The following is a 17,586-nucleotide window of genomic DNA, read 5'->3' on the forward strand; positions in this document are numbered from 1 at the left end:
CCAGATGAGAGAATTTGCCAGGCGATGGGAGGGCAATATTTTCTAGCACGTTACCAACACTTTCACTGTTTACTGGGTTCTTAGAAGGCATTTGGGATAAATTACAGCTAAACAACAGCACAGAACACTGTGAGCCACGACTGGTGCCTGTAAACAAACTTTACAGGACCATGGGAAAGTTGGCCACACCCATGATAGGTAGTTGTCTGGCTAACTAAAGTCATGCTGGATTATGGATGTTGCGAGATGAGAGGGTTCTGAATTAGAGAGGTTCAATTTTTATGGAATTAGGAGCCTAATGATCAGCATCTGTTTTTGTCAGTCTTGGCAATAGACAAGTGAAGGGCATGTAGGTGGATGGGTGGAAGAAATGTACACATACATATACCAAACACACATCAGGAATTGCAAACAATGCTTGCTGCTGGGCATGCCAGGATGAAGAGTGGAATCCTACTGGCACTTCCAACCCATGTATTCTGGTGCGTAGAGTAAGCAGACAAGGCAGTGGCAAAGTCTGTTGTTTCGTGCTCACTACACAGTGCTGAATAGGAACCTTCTGGAGATGCTCTTTGGAAAGCAACCAGGAGAAATAAATAGCAAAACAACTCTATTTTTGAAGACATTTCTCCCAGACTGCATCCCCTGGAAGAGGAAAATTCTGCTACCGTTCCCTACAGGTACAGCTCGCTTCCACCCTTTTTGTCACCAGACATACTGCACCACACAGCTTTAGCAGGTTGAAAAAGTTCAGAAGGTTAAAAAAAGGTCAGAGCAGTGATGACAGACTATCCACGCACACACACATGATGAACATTCAACACCACAGTGCCGCAGGGCCACAGCAATGGTTCCCGCTCACTCAGGACTGGATGCTGTAAAGTGCCTCTCCGGCAGGACTGGCCAGACCGTAATTGCACACGAGGGCACCAAATTAAACAGACACTTTTAAAAAAAATCTCTTATAAACAAAAGTATTGAATATTCCACTTGTAAAACAGTGCCTCGCTGTCACATCAGAAGTGGAGTTACATTATCCATTTCACACTGGGGACGTAAATACAGTTAAACTGTGTCACAGCAGAGCTTCAAAAGGTTTGCTGCCTGAGCGTGGGGTCTGGCTGTTCAGTCACTCTCAATAGCCCAGTTTTGGCCAGTCACACGGCTGAGTCAGGGCTACTCACCACTTTGTGAAGGCCAGACAGCAACCTGCAACAGCTGTACAGCCGTGCTATGAGCCTTGACCCTGAAGACGCTGGGCCCACAAAGAATTTGTGTGGTGTTAGACTTCAAAACTTTGGTGAGACGTTTTAACAGGATTGTAAAAGAAGAATCACAACTACTTGTAAGATTCTGTATTTACTGTAGACTGTTACTGTTAAAGTAATAGCGAAGCCCTAATTGCTGGACGCCTCACTGCTAATGTTAACAAACAGCACCAAACACACACACTCCTTTCCGCCTGAACTGCAATAATGTTCAATCAGGACCAAAATGCTGCCTTTCGGGTTAATTGTTAAAATGGCTTGCAGTGAGCATTGAAACGAGACAGTAAATGTACCAGATTTCTGGGACTGTGATGTCATAGGCAAAATTTCATTCCAGACTTCTCATTTCTCTCTACATTGAATGGGGAAGGGGCGCGTGCCAACGTCTTAGCTCACTAGGGGTGCTGGAAGCCCATGCGCCAGGCCTGCTCTCCAGTTCTTAAGACGCTGCTCCTATGGAAGGATTACATTGGCAGGGCTGTGTGTGAAACAGGAACCCTTCATGTCCCACAGCTCTGTGGGCACCTTTCAAGATCGAGGGTCCTTGCGTGTCTAGCATAAGCAGCCAGATTCCGCACAGGCGAGGGCTTTGGTTGTACTGCGTTCAGAGGCCCGGAGGCTGAAATTGGTGTACGGGCTTTATTCACTCTGACTGACAGGCATGGGCATGCCGGGTGAGAGCAGTGCTCCATGTAGACACTGCTCTGCCAACTGCCTACACTGGTCTGATGGAACATTAGGAGCGCCTGTGTCTGTGACTACTGACATATTTGCTCCAGAGAGCCCTCATCCCCTGATGTCACCCTCGCCAGTGAGGGCTTGTAGCAGATGGAACGAGGGGTCAGCATTTGTGTCAAAACACTGGCAAGGAGAGCTCTGCTAGGAGAGCGGGTAGTTACAACATGCGGTCACGCCCCAGGCTACCCACATTCTGCTCAATGCAATTCCAGAGACAGGGGAGCCACAGGTGGGACACACCGGCTGTGCACCCCTCTCTTCCCGAGGCCACAGACCACCAGCCCGGCCCCCGATGCCAGGCAGAGCAGTCTTGATTATTTCTGACCTCGTCCTGGATTTGCACATGCCCTGAAGCAAAGTGACTGGCAGTGCTGTCCGAGCACAAGTAACTGCAGCAGCTGTTCGTATTCAGCAGCAGGGCTAATTTTAGGGAGACACAGCATAATGTTCCAGAATGGGCTGCAAGAGTGAAGAAGTTCCACTCAGGTCCACAGACTCCCTCTCAAACACACAGGCACTTACTTTGGCTGGTTAAAGTCCTTCTTGTCTGCTGACCCAAGGCTCTGGAAAACAAAACAAAAAACACGTGTTTCTTTCAGGACCTTTCATTCACCTGTCTGCCAAGCACAGCTAAGCCATGCAGAGAGAGCAAGAGAAGGCATTCATGAGTGCATGTAGGAACGGGACTGGAGCATGGGGCCCTTCACTCCCATGCCCTGGGTTCAAATCCAGGCTCCTCCTTGAGCCCCTAAAAATCACGGCTCTCTGACGGCGGCTCCATGGGCTGTGTGACACAAATAGGTGGCAGCAGTCGCCCTCAGCCGCTGTGCTGGCTGCCTGACCTGCAGGGAATCTCAGAGGAGGCCAAGGAGTGAACAGGCTACACAGACCCTCCCAGGCCTACAGGTGAGCCCACCAGGCCAGGTTACAAGCACTCAGGGGTTGGGTGGGGGTAGCCTGCACTGCCACTGCCTCAGTAGCACCAACCCTGGGGACGAACAGGCGGCTGTGATGCCCCAAGCTAGCGCGTCGAGCCGACTGTTGTCAGCATGCTCTATGAGCAGGTTGCGCAGAAGGCAGGTGGGGCGTTCTCCAGCCCTGTGTTCAGATGAGCAGAAATGCCGCCTGGCCCATGGTTGGTGGATACAGCTTGGCCACAGTGCATTCAGACCTCCCTCAGCACCTATCTGGTCACCCCCTGCACACCTCGCAACACGGTTCATGGCTGTTAGCCTAGGAGGTGGGGCAGCACTCCTGTGCCAGGCTGCACAGTGGTAAGTATGGCTCCGGTTACGTGATTGACTTGGCCAAGGTCACACAGCATGTGTGAGCTCAGCTCAGGGCCCTGAAACTGCAGCCTCAACCCCTCAGTACTTGGCACCAGATGAAGTGTATCGAACTCCCAGCATGCTTCCACCAGCGCCAGGAGCAGAGGTGGTCTGGTGCACAGAGACATTCCCACGTGCTAGTGTAATCCAATGGTTTCATGTGGTTTCACCAACACCACCAGTGATTAAAAGTTCGACAAAATCCCAAACCACCTGCTCTAAGGCAGTTTACGCAAGTCCCACCCAGACTCAGCTTCAGCAGAAGAACCAAAGGGGCTTGGATTTGCACAGCTAGCAGGGCCGTGTGTTTTGGTGTGCATTCAGCTAGCTCCTGCGAATCCCTGCTTGTGTGTGCCAGAGAGGGTATGAGAGTGCATGTGAGACAGAGAGAGAGCGTGCGCACCAGAGGAGTGGACGCATACGTGGCTGTGCCAGTGAGTGAGCGTGTGATTACGGTGAGTATGTATACACTGTTCACCTTCACAGCTCAGCCAACCTTTCCTGGCTACTCCAGGGGTTGAAGGCTGAGGGGAGAGGTATGTTCAGACACATCATTCTCACTCCTGAGAAAGGAGCCAGGGAGATGTCACCAGAGCCCCAGCTAGGTGAGGACAGCCCCACGCTTCCTCTGCTCTGGGGCCCATTCCTGACAACAGAGCAAAACCTCAGGCCTGGGAAGCATCTGGGGACGAGCACCTGCCCTGCGTGAGATCTGACAGGAGAGCAGGGCACACCTCGCTCCAGGCTGCAGCAAACGCCAGACCTCCAGCACTTGCGAGGCCAGACGGGATGCGGCCAGCAGCAAAGGAACATGGATGGAAAGGAGGGAGCAGACCCAGCGGAGCCATGCCTAACTAGCAGACTTTCAGAGGCTGCCTCTATTCCTTTTGTGCAGTGCTAGGTCACGGGGGCCAGACAGACAGACAGACCGACCAAACCTGAGCTTCAGCAAGGCTGCCCGTTGTCCCCGTGCTAAGATCCTCTCCTCCGCCTCCTTGTACTGCCTGACCTCTGCTCCTGCTGCTTGTTTTCTTACTGCCCAGCTCTCCTTCCTCTCCTTGCAGGGCTGCAGCTGAGGACGGCTTGGTGGGGAGGGTATGCCCACCTGCTCCGGACTGGCTGCAGAGCCGGAGAGGACATGTGTGTGTAAGGAGCAGCTTGAACTCCGGAGCTGGTGTTGTACTTTTACACTGTGGTTGCCAGGCAATAGCTAAGGCCAGCTCCAAAACAGTGAGAAGCAACCAGGCAGAATACTAATCACTGGAGCCTTAATCGCCCCCCAGCCACCTCGCCTCAACCACCCAGGTGCGCTGTCCTCAGGAAAGGCAAGTGGCTACACTAGCCCTTCATGGAGGATTTCCGAGCCTCTCCGTGCCTGTCCCAGCACCCGGCCCCTATAGCTGGGACATGTTCCTGCCCTGCTTCAAGCAAGCTGTCGTTCGAAGCTTGTCTGGACAGAGCCCCGCAAAAATGGGTTCAAAACCCCCCTCAGACAGCATGACTGTGCTGCCTGGACAGCCTCTTCCTCGTGGCCTGCTTTGTGAAACTCCTGCTTCCAAGCCCACTGTTACAGAGGTGTGCACCCCAGAGACGCTGAGCAATAAATCATTCCTGTGCAGCAGCAACCTCAGAGAGAACGTCCGAGACAGTCAAAGGAGGCCAGGTCCCAGGACGGGCCTTGGAGCCGCACAACTGTCACACCTTCTGCAGGCTCCTTCCCAGGGGGCACAACCAGTCCCCATTCCGGGACAGCGCAGGCGGTAGGGCCGCTCCACAGGGTGCCCATAGGGCTGAGCATGGTGCTGTGGCCACTCCCTGCCTGACTTGGCAATCTCTGGCTGCCAGCTTGGGGCAGGGAAGTCTGTGCCATGAACATGGTGTCAGCCTCTGAACAATCAAGTAACTAAACAGCTGCACCTTGGAACAAAGAGGAAATAAAACAACCTTCAAAGGTAACGGCTTAGCTGCAGTGCATGGGGCCAGGGCGTGGCTTCAGGTAAGCCCTGCGGCACCCCTCCTCTGTCCCAGTCTCACCCAGCTCTGCCCCGAAGCAAAGACAGGCGAGCCTCGGAAACAGGCTGGCTGGTTCTCCCCTGGGCTGTCAGGGCACAGTCAGAGTGGATTTTCCTGGGATGGGGAATTTCACAGGGCCGATGCCTCCAGTGGAGACAGGGCAGGCCTGACAGAGCCCGTCGCAGGTCTCTGGCAGAGGAGTGGTCACCCCTAGGCAAATGTCCCATCTAACTCCGTGACGAAGGACGAGCTACACGGGACAAAGGTTAGTCACGCTGCTTAGCGTGCAGATGTAAGTGCTCAACACCGAGCGTGGTGAGGGAAGTGTGAGAACTCAGCACACATCACAATACCACTGCGGCCTGGCAGCCACAGAAGCAGCAGTCCGAAGTCCAGGAATCTGTGCTCTGTACGGGTACGACCAGTCCTCAGAGCTGGGAGCGCATCCCACTGTCCATTCTGGCCTTCTAATGGGAAGCTGGCTTTCACCAGTCTTCACTCGTAACCGCATTACCAACCACACCTGCAGAACTCCTTCACCTTCTTGCCAGCCTTCCCCACCAGCTCGTACTTGTAAACCCTCTTCTTCCCTCAGAAAGGCTGGCCAGCCTGCATCACCTTCCCAGGGAGAGACAGCTGCTCGCACAAGCACACCTATCTTACCCAAGACAAAAAAGCAGTCAAGTAGCACTTTAAAGACTAACAAAATAATTTATTAGGAGATGAGCTTTCGTGGGACAGACCCACTTCTTCAGACCATAGCCATTCCAGAACAGACTCAATATTTAAGGCACAGAGAACCAAAACAGTAATCAAAGTTGACAAGTCAGAAAAAAAAAATTATCAAGGTGAGCAAATCAGAGAGCAGAGAGGTGGCGGGGGGTGTCAAGAATTAGATTAAGCCAAGTATGCCAAAGAGCCCCGATAATGTCCACATATCTATTCTGGCGATACCATCACTGGACCTAACCAGGTTATTCACAGAATCATGGGCACAGTCTCATGCTCCTCAACTAACATCATATATGCCATCCTGTGCCAACAATGCCCAGATGCTTTGTATATTGGACAGACTTCAAACTCTCTCAGACAAAGAGTTAATGGGCACAAAACAGACATCAAAACATTCCTGATCCACAAACCAGTTAGTCAGCATTTTAATGGAGTGGGCCATTCTGTTAATGACTTAAGAGTCTGCGTTTTATTGAAGAAGAATTTTCAGTCTGCCTTACAAAGAGAAGCTGCTGAACTCTCTTTCATATTCAAATTCGACACATTAACATGTGGTTTGAACTGGGATGCAAATGTTCTGGGACATTATCGGGGCTCTTTGGCATACCTGGCTTAATCTAATTCTTGACTCCTCCGCCCCACCCCTCTGCTCTCTGATTTGCTGACCCTGATAATTTTTTTTCTGATTTGTCAACTTTGATTACTGTTTTGGTTCTCTGTGCCTTAAATATTGAGTCTGGTCTGGTACGGCTACGGTCTGAAGAAGTGGGTCTGTCCCGCAAAAGCTCATCACCTGATAAATTATTTTGCTAGTCATTAAAGTGCTACCGGAGTGCTTTTTTGTTTTGATAGCATATAGACTAACACTATCTTACCCAATGTCAGCCACAGCCACGTGGGCTCCAGCCCTGGATCGCAGCCCCAGGCCGCCAAAGACAGACATAGCACATCTTCACCTGTCCACAGCTCCCACGACTCTTTCCAATGACCATGTCACAGGGAACTCCAACACTTCTGGGAATGCGTAGGCCACAGTCAGGGGCCCAGTCCAATCCCCTGTGAAGTCAATGGGGAGGGTCTTACTGACGGTACTGGGATAGGACAGGACCTTACCAGAACTGCTGTCCTGCGGTAACAGAGACTCCACCAGTCTTTTGGAACATCATTTCTTCCTACTATATTCATCAGCTGCAACACCAACAGAACCGTACTATCGCCGATTCAGCACGTCCACTTTCTCACTCTTGCCAGGGTAGTAACACTTCTTGTAAAAGAAGCCACAGCTGAAAGAGCTACTTCAGCCAGTTGCAGAAACCCTGGAGTTCCTGGTGCCTTTGAGTGTGGCTAAGCTCTCCTGGTGCCTTTGAGTGTGGCTAAGCTCTCCTTTGAAGGGAGACGACTTTTCTAAAATGAAGGTTCATGGGCCCCATGTCTGTCCCGTTTAAAATCCATCTTCAATAAGAAAAATAAGGGATAAGAATTTTTGAAAATCAAGGGGAAAGGTTCACCTTGTACATTTAGTAACTGATTAAAAAGTGGGTAACAGAATATTTACCAAAGCAGGAATATGTAGAGATCAATGAGTCCAGATGATTTACACCTCAGAGCATTCAGGGAATGAGTTAATATGAGCTGATCAAACAGCTGTTCCTGAAGAGACACGGAGAGCGGTGGCCGTATGGCCATACTGGATGGGAGGGATGAATCTGACAGAAAACATAACTAACGAGAGATGCAGGGCCCTCCTAATTATGATCCAGAGGATCTATCTGCAATCCCTAGTGACATAACAGCACACGTAATAAGAAACAGATTTTAGACGTGCGATCCAGTGACTTGCACCTGGACAAGGAACCAGGATTCCCAGCTCTGCTACTGGCCTGATGTGTAACACTAAAGAAATCACTTCCTCTCTCTGTTCCCCAGTTTCCCCATGGTTAAAATAGGGCTAATGCTAAGTTTCCTTAGCAAAGCTCTTAGAAATCTATAGATGAAAGAGCTTCGTAGGACTAAGGTAACACTACTGTTACTATTTACCAAGTGCACAATGGAACCAGGAGCAATAAACAGACAGGCTTACGAAGAATCCATCTCACCATTTTCTCACAGAACAACAGTAATGGAAGACGGCGGCCCAGGAGACAGACCGGTCAAATGCTTGGACTGATGGGAAGTATTAAAAAGGTTGTCTCATGGACTTTTACCAGCACACTTAATTTAGATGCGTTTGACTCCGGATGCTGCCAAGTGGGATGGAGCTCACCACACAGACTGCAGTGGCCTTGCACTGTGTCAGGGGAAAAGGCAAAGAAAAGAAAAATGGGGAAAATTTAGTCAGGAAGAAAGTCCTGATGGTGAGATTTATGAAAGTTTGGAACTGTATTCAGAGCGGAGTGGACTTGTAAATGCTGGCTAGACAAAGCCCTAAGCGACATGCAGAAGGGTCCATTCCTCCCCTCAGTAGGGGGATGGCCTCCTTGGTTTACCTCTAAGTTCTACGACACTCAACCTGTGCCCAGTGACTGAAAAAGACAAGGAAGCTCTGGGGAACAAAGCTTCCCAGGTTTGACACTTCGCTGCCCGTGGTGGGAAAGATTCCTACCCCCCAGGTGGGCGTGAAACAACTTTGGAGTTAGGGAAGATTTTAGATATATAATTACTGGGCCATCTGCCACCCTTTGGATTTCCTTCCTTCTGTGAGGATGGGTGCAAAGGCATAGCCAAGTGCAGCACAGGAGTGATGCTGGAGGAAGCAGACTGCCTCTCCCAAAGCCACGGAGGTTCTGGGGACCTGCCAGTCCTGCAAAGCAGACTGGAGACCAGGCGAGGAAGCGAGAAGCAATGGAGGGGGGCGACAGTGAGTCAAATTAACACCTCCCCAATCCAAGCGCCACCTCCTGGTGCCTCACCACTTGGGATGAGTCACCCTGGACCAAAGCCTGGCACTTGTCTCCCGGCTTGCTCACTCCATTGATGACTCAGGGCTTAGGAAGCACACGCTAAATCCCCATATGAAATAACAGAGAGGAGTCGGTTCTATTGTTCTGCGTGTGTTTTTAAAATATATATATTTTTGGATGATGCTCAAATCTGTCTCTAAAGCTCATCTGCCTCCAGAGATAGAGAAGAGGGTTCCTCACTACACAGCAGCGTTTCAGCCCAGTGGAAAGGGCCGCTGGGGACCGAGGAGCAGCCGCCTAGCCCATCCATCAATCCCTCCAGCATGGAGCAGGAGACCAAATGTGAGATGTGGACGTGCCGCAGCTGGAGACTCTGCACATGCGCTATCTCCTGGTGCCCCAGCAGGACGATGCAGGTGGTGATGCTGTGCTGTTATTGGTGCTTTCCAGAAGCTGGCCACAGTCCATCTCCCAGCTCTCCAATAAGGTGTGAGGAACACTGTGCTGTGGGAAAGCTCACCCTATCTATCCTGTCTTCCAATCCTACACAGCCGCGCCGCCGCCGCTGCCGCCGCCGCCTCCGCCTCAGCTTTGCAGATCACCATGGTGCATAAATTACCTAACATCTACAGAGCAGCAAAGGAGGAGAGGAAGGCCTGGTCTACCCACAGTTTTTTTGCACCAGTATAACAATGTAGCTTAAGGGTGTAATTGTTAAAATGCTACAGAAACGCCTTATTCTCCTTCCCACACAGGAATAGCTGTGTCGGCAAAGGGACCTTTACGCCAACACAACTGAATCCTCATTAGGGGACCCAACGGCTTTTGATACACCGGCATAGATAAAGAGGTACACCCTTCTAGTGCAGGTGAGACGTAACGTGACAGCAGGGGAAGCTGGTTCCAAACGTGACTGATGGCAGCACAGACAGCTGGGGGCTCCTGTCCTGATGTGATTGTGGGAGGTAAGAGCATTGTTTTCCTTCTGCCCCACATCAGCCATAATGTTTTGGACAAAGGACATCTTTGTTGCACATTGAATGCCTAGTTCCACCCCCGAGATCTTCCTGAGGAACAAAAGAAAACCAGGCTCACCATTCCGGATATTTCTAAGCTAAAACAACTGCAGCTAAAAACCCTTGTTGCTTTTTGTTCTCCATCAAAGAGCAATAGCCAGGGCACTAACTGCGCTTTTGAAAATCGCTTTAATGTCACTGCAGGGCTGATGCCGTCCAAACCAGCCATGTAACACAGTCACATTCAGAGCTGGCAAACTGCTGAGCACCAGCAACTCCCACGCCCTCAAGCCTCTGAATTCCAAAGCTACGCACAGCTGGGAAGAAGCTCTACAAGGGTTTCAAAACAGATTGCACATCCACAGGCTGAAGCAGAGAGGTAGTTGGCGTTGTTTTTATTTTTGTTTTTGGAAGCCCTGCTTCAAGGCAAACCGCAGATATTGCAGACAGCCAATCTGTTGTGCTTCTCGCTCTACAAAAGGCTACCATTGTGCATAGTAGTCGCTACTATCTCTTCTGGCCACTGGCCGAAGTAGGAGAATAAACAATAGGTTGAACCTCTCTGGTCTGGCATGATTTTAGTTACCCAGATGACCACTTCTCATGGGAATGGCCAAGTTTCCCGTAGTCCCATAAAGATTTTTTACAGCCACCAGTCCTGGATCTCAGTGTTCTGTGCTGTTATTTAGCTGTAATTTACCCCAAATGTCTTCTAAGAGCGCAGTCAGCAGCGGAAGTGTGGGTAATGCTGCTAGAAAATATTGATCTCCTGTGGTTTGGCAAATTCTCTGGTTTGACACCGGTCAGGTCCTGAGGGTGCCAGACTAGAGAGGTTCCACCTATAGTAATGAGCCTCAGGATGCTTTGTACAATTTAAAAAATGCTCCAAAATAATCCCCAACAGGCAAACGGTGGCTGCAGAAGATGGTTTTCTAAGTCATTCCCATAAAAACTGGTCTCTTTATAAACAGAGGAGACCCAGAGGAAAGGGGGGAATTGTTCCATGCTCTGAGAGGATCTCATAAAAGACTGGGCTATAAAACTCATCTGCCCAGCTTGTGACTGATGGGAACGTAGCTTTGCCCTTACCGGATGTTCAAGCTGTCCCTGGCTCAACCTTCCCATTACCCCTCTCGGTTCCTTGCAGGCCACCTTACATGAAGGGATGAGGATACCAAATCTAACCTGACCAGCTTGTCCAAAATTCCCTTTATGGAACTATCTATACCTGAGAAGCCGAAGAAAAAATCTGATGTTACATCAGATGCAGTTCAAATGTACCCGAGAAGAAATCCAGCTTTTCACTCTCCTCCATCGAACTAGAGCCTGCCATTAAAGCCATGCTCAGCTGCCTTCTTGACCCCACTGTCTCACAGGAGGAGGACTGTACCCCTAAAGCAGGGGGACATCCACACCTTGCTGGCTCTGCTACCAATCGCTCACTCATCCTCCCCTTGGCCAGGATCCAGAGCAGTCTTAGAACTTGGTCTCTCTTGGGGGTAGAGCTTGGAAGTGAACCTGCACAGTGTGACGTGCCCTTCTTCTTCTCAACCACAGTTCTGAAGGTCCTGGGATTGAGTCTCACATGACTTCACACTGAACAGTCACCCAGCTGCAAAGAGGGTACCTGACACACACACACACAGTCAAGTTGGCCTCACTGCTTCCTGGTACCCTGGTGGAAGTGAACCAGAGGTTCTGAACTGCATTGACCTGATGGGCTCAGGGTAACTTTGTTTTTGAAATAAGAAAAAAACCCTCTTGCTAGAAGCATCGGCCTGATTTGTACTGCTAGGCCTGGGAGAGACTGCAGAACACTTTCCTACCAAAGAAATCCCTTTACTGTCATGTTACATCAAAGGTTTGTGATCTACAGGGTCGTGGGCCTTCACCTGGGGGTTCCCCACTCCACCCTTCTGCCTCTTTTCTACACCTCACCATCTTTGCATCTCTGATTCTTCCATGTACTGGGTTTTCACAGGCCTTTGGTGACAGGGGTGGGCGACACAGAGACACCATGCTGCCACTATGCGGCCTACGGAAGGACCTAAAAAGGCAGGGTTAAGCTTCTTTGTATACAACTTGTCCAACAGGCCCTTACTGGCCATCTGTGTATTATTACTGGTTTATGAAAAATAAATAAATCTTTACTACAAGAAAGGAATTAATTTTCCATCTGCACTTTCCAAGGGACTTGCCTGGCATACACACGCAACTTGGGAATCACTCAGACTTTGGATCAAGAAAGCAGCTCACTACGTCAAGAGGCTTGTAAAACTCTGCTGGCACCCCAATGGAGCTTGCAAGCTCTGTGGGCTCAACTGCAAGCACTATGGCCCACGTGTACCTTCTTCCCATTTGAATGTTTTTTTTTAAATCTAGGAAATTAAATGCACAAAACTACTAATGCCACTTGAAATATAATCAGCAAGGAAACGGCACGAATGGAGATTCGGTAACGTTGACAAAGGTCGTATTACACAAGTTACATTTTCTACATTAATCCTACAATCTGCCAGTGTAATTTTATACGCTTTGGGAAAGTTAAGCTTATGCTTAGGTGTTTTCAGAGTCAGGCCTACATGCATACTTCAGCCTGTTACTCTGTGTGTCTAACATGGGCATCATAAAAGCATACGGGATGCGTAATGTGACCGAGGTAGCATGGCTGTTGGACCCCGAAGTTTTGTTTTCCCGGGCTCTCCATATTTCAGCTGTGTGACAGGAATGTTGCATTGAGACACTGCTTGGAACATCACACACGCATTTTATCTTCTGTGGGCATGCTGCCCCATTCGCCTTTTTCTTGGTTTGAAGGTGAAGATTCACATTCCAACACTGAAGGAAGGTGGTGGGGGAGTGAAGCGAAGAAAAAGAAAGAGTAAAGCTTGCAGCCGTGCAGTCAGCTTTCACCTCCAAGGCCTGTTGTTAACTACGCCCCGTTCTAGGGTGTATACTTTAAACAGCACATTGCAATCCCTGTCCCCTCGGCGCGTGTCATTCATCCTGCCAACAAGTCTGCCTGCCAGCCTAGCTAATTACAGTGCAGGGTGGCAAATTACTGGGATCCTGCAAGTTCCTCTCAGTCGGCTTCCTGTTCCTGAGTGGCGTGTGATCCAGGGTACCAGCTTCAGCTACTATCCCTTGGGGATCCACGGGGGGGAGCTCCGTCTTTGGGGAGGTGGAAGAGACCGCCAGGGAAGCAGCCTCCATGAAGTTATCGCAGATCCAAAGACCAGGCAGCTTGAACCGTCCTCCTAAGGAACCAGATTTCCCCTCCCTCTTTCAGCATCGAACCTGAAAGTGCAGCCCCAGGAGCAGACTGGTTTTGAGACCACCCCTATAGAGGGATATTCAGAAGTAGGCTATCTGTGCATGCTGAGGAGCGCATGCTGCCCAGGCTCCACAAGCAATCAGGCGGCCCAGGGCAAGCCTCTCTCCCCAGACCACGCTGCCTTTCTGAACAAAGTAGGCTCTCGTCCCGTCCCTGCTCTCTCCCGCAGCTTCCCAGTCTCGAGCACCTCGCCCAGAGAGCTGGGCGTCCAGACAAAGGGACTGCGCCAAAGAGGCTGTCTGGCCCGGCTCCGATTGCATAGACAGTAGAGCCTATAACTGCCACTGTCACACAGAGCCGGGCACCCCCACCCCAGGCCAGAGACTGCACCCGAGAGGCAGTTTGGTGCTGGGCAGCCACGCTGGGGGAATGACTGTAATGTTCTGCTCACATTTTCATACTGCGCTCATCACTGCTAAGCAGCACAGCCACAACAGGACTACTCGTGTGTAATGGGCCTGTTCTCCCACCTGGGGCAGTCTTCTGGAGGCTTTTTTCAGTGTGCTCTATACATACACGTGTTGTACCCACAGACAGACCCACTGCTGTATATTCACAGAATCAGAGACCACTAGAACTGCACGGGCTGCAAGAGGTCAGCAAGTCCAGTCCCCTGTGCTCATGGCAGGACAAAGCACCATCTAGATCATCCCTGTCAGATGCTATCTAACCCACTCACTCTTCTATACCCCAGTGATGGAGAGTTCACAAAGTCCCTGGGCAATTTCTTCCCATTCTTCACCACCCTGACAGTTAGGGAGCTTTTCCTAATGTCCAACCTAAACCTCCCTGGCTGCAGTTTAAGCCCGTTGCTCCTTGTCCTACCCTCAGAAGGTAAGGAGAACGGTTTTTCTCCCTCCTCCTTGCAATGCCTTTTGAAGTACTTGAAAGCTGTTGCGCTCTCCCAGTCTTCTCTTTTCCAACCTAAGCAAGCCCAGTTCTTTCATCGTCCCTCATAGCGCACGTTCTCTGGACCTCTAGCTGTTTTTGTCGCTCTTCTCCGAGCCTTCTCCAGTTTCTCCTCATCTCTCTTAGAGCAGGCCGTCAAACGCCCCTTGCACTTGGAGCACAAGGTGGTGAGATTTGGTGTGATCCTTAGCTCCTGCCACAGTGTGGGGCTGATGCCTGTCTACAGCCACCCCAACAGAGTATCTCCACTGCCCGGCTCTGCACTGGCAAATGCCAGGCCTCGTGCTGCAGCGTGTGCCCCTTCTAAATGAGAAAATTCGCAAAGGTAACACAATGCCAATTCCCCAGTTCACTCAGAGAGTGAGCGAGAGAGAGAGAGAGAGAGAGAGAGAGAGAGCGAGTGTGCGCGTGAGCGAGCGAGCGCATGCGGGCACATCCCCTGCGCCACTGCAGGTCACAATCCTCCCACGTCTGCAGAGCTCGCGCCGCGCTAGGAGATTAGAGCATGAGGTTCCATGCGCAGCAGGACACACCTCTGGCCACGGCATCTCAGAATGATCTGCGAAGGACTCTGTAAATAAGCTGTGGCCTGGCCCCAGCCTATAGAAGAACGCAGCCTTCTCTGGGACATACAGGAGACACAGTCGTCATCCCCAGCACGCGACTGCCAGCCCGTTTCCTTGTGGGGGTGGGATGGGACAAAGACTCTGCCCCCCCACCCAGAGCTCGGCTCCCCTCTGAGGTTGTGGAGCACAGCAGCACGGCAGAACTATTGTGGGCTCCGGGCCAGCATGTGGCTCACTGACTCCTATAACACAAGTGTAGAGGAAAGAGGGTGTCAGCTGCCCTTTGACCAGTGCTCTGGCTGCACTTGTGAGGGGCCACTCACACAGATGGGCAGAGCTCTAGCGCCAGGCTCCCCCGGAGCATGGAGCCATTTATTGGCCCCCTGAATCTGCTCTTCTTACAGCCCATTCAACAACCCGAAGTCCCACAAGCACCTCTCATGTTACGGCTCTCCCCGGGGCTCCCTGAAGTTAACCAAAGCTCGTGTGCAATGTAAATACAAACAATCGCTCTCCTTTGGAACCCAAAATCTCCGCTCTTCATTGACTGCGAAACTGCTGCAAGACAACCAACCCTCATCCTCCACCGCAGGTAGATGAATGCCGTGCTCAAATCCCTAAAAGAAAAGAACCTCTGCTAGAAGGCTCCTGTGAGACGGGGCTTTAGAGAACGCAATGCACTCGGAAACGTATGTCTTAGCACTATCTTAAAGGGCTGGCTCAGAAAAGTGACTGCAGATAGGCCACAAACTCCCTGTTTTCCAAATCGAATTTACTCCATTAGGAGTAAGGCAGGAGATAATGTTTCTGACTGCTTTCAGCTCAGCTCGGGATCAGAAAGCTAATCTGAGCTCTTCCTGCCACTTTCAGCCTGGCCAGCGAGAAAGCTTATGAGATTTCAATTCAACTGACTTGCCAACAACACGAGAAGCAACAGAGAACCCAACCTCTGCATCAGTTCTGTAGTCTGCTAACAGGAGCAACCACTAGTTTTGGCCAGTAAAGGGAGCATATCTGACCCCGACTTGGGGCAGCAGAAACAGTGGGGAAGAAGGTGCTATTGATACAGTCACTTTATGGACCAGCACTTTCAACGAAGAGACCTGCTCACAACCCCAAAGTTAAAGCTGCACCTCAACATTCCACTCTAAGTGCCTTTTCACGTGCCGTCGCTTTGGAAAAATAGCTCTTTTAGGCGTCAAATTTCTTGTGTTTAGTCTCAGGCCAAAAGCGAGTCTCTTTAAAACAGGGTCTGAAGTAAATCAGCCAAAGCATTTTGGTGTTGTTATAGGGCTCTCAAAAATTAATATATTGCAGACTTTGAGGAGTAGATGCTAACATATTTCATTCACTCAGAAAGCCACAAGACTTTTATGCACTTCCCACGCATTTCAACCTTCATTATAATTATTTACTTGTATTTCTGCAGTGTCTACAAGTCTCCCTGTAGACCTGGCTCTCACTGTGCTAGGTGCTGTACTTGAGAAATAACCCACAAACCAGTCCAGAAGAGAAAACATTGCCTCAAGCTAAAAAAGGTATTCAAATGCCATTGTCAAGTGACAGATGGGGATACCTTAACAGCAGTAGCACCCAGAGGGTGGGGGGGAGGCCACAGGTAAAATCCTGCTCTCATTGAAGTCAATGGTACAAATGCCACTGACTTCAATAGAACTGAATTTTGCCCTGTGCGCATCGGTAAGTCTGGGGAGGAAAAGTTGAAACTGTACCCATCACTGTTTCCTCACTGCCTTCGAAGAGTGCTCAGTAGCAGGCTGTTCTTACCTGCTTAGGGTAACACAATAGCAACAAGTGTAAGCATTTAAAGCTAACAAGAAAAGTCGCACAGGAAAAAAACTATGGACTTATGTTAGGGGTGAGATTTTCAGTGTAACATCAGGAAGTTCTCAATTAAGCTTCTCCTTCTTTGCCAGCAGATTCCCATCTCACTGTCCTGGGAGTTACGGCATTCTGAATTATTCCAGATTCTGGATGTTTAAAGTGTACAGGGAACCGACACGTGGGAAACAAATCTTATTAACTATGATGTACACTACGCCTCCCCAAGTGGGTCTGAGCATCTCTCACTACGTGGGATAGAGCAGTGTCAATCGAGCTGAGCGTGAACTCACTACCATGCCTCTCCCCTTTGCCAGAGCACCGACCCCCAGAGATGTTCCATTCTGTCATTCCAACCAAGCCCAGCGCAAAGGCCAATTTTCATTTTTGTTAAGGCATCAGGGACACCTCTCTGGACTGAAAGCAAACGGGTCAAACTCATGCAGTCAGCCACTGAACAAGGAGACCGAGGGTGCCTTATTGGACAGGCATTTGCACAGGCTCCGGTCACCATTGAATATTTGGGCATCAAACCGTACAAAAGGAGCGCAGGACATTCAGGAAAATAACTGGAGCACGCTTTAAAAAGTTTGGAGGAGAAAACAGATTTTGGAACGTGTTCCCCATTTCATTAATTGGGAGGATGGCCTTGAAACAAATACTCCTCCCCACATCCTCATCCATTCTTCTGAGCAGGTCATATGAAAACAGTTACACAAAAAGAATAAATTGTATTTGGAATGGCAAGAACCCCAGAATACAGCTAGAAACTGTGATGTTCCCATATAAAGATAGGACACAGCTATCTGTTCCAAATTTTCAAGTTTCCTACTGCGCCAATTCAAATTCACTACATACCAAAACGGCCATATAAAAAGGACTCCACCCATTAATCTTGGAACAAGTAACAATCCCCCAAACTATCAATTTAACGTATAGGGAT

General features: G+C 50.0%; 1 protein-coding gene across 2 annotated transcripts in view; it reads right to left on the reverse strand.

Moving 5' to 3' along the window:
- The window catches only part of LOC142021595 (ankyrin repeat and fibronectin type-III domain-containing protein 1-like), a 395,272-nt gene that overhangs the window by 113,009 nt on the left and 264,677 nt on the right, over positions 1-17,586 (reverse strand). For both annotated transcript variants that reach the window (XM_075010621.1, XM_075010622.1), the window contains one exon: positions 2,529-2,569. In XM_075010621.1, the coding sequence (XP_074866722.1) occupies positions 2,529-2,569 (41 nt within the window). The remainder of the gene's footprint in view (positions 1-2,528; positions 2,570-17,586) is intronic.

Source organism: Carettochelys insculpta, chromosome 16, assembly GCF_033958435.1.
Source record: "Carettochelys insculpta isolate YL-2023 chromosome 16, ASM3395843v1, whole genome shotgun sequence".
NCBI classification, from domain to species: domain Eukaryota; kingdom Metazoa; phylum Chordata; order Testudines; family Carettochelyidae; genus Carettochelys; species Carettochelys insculpta.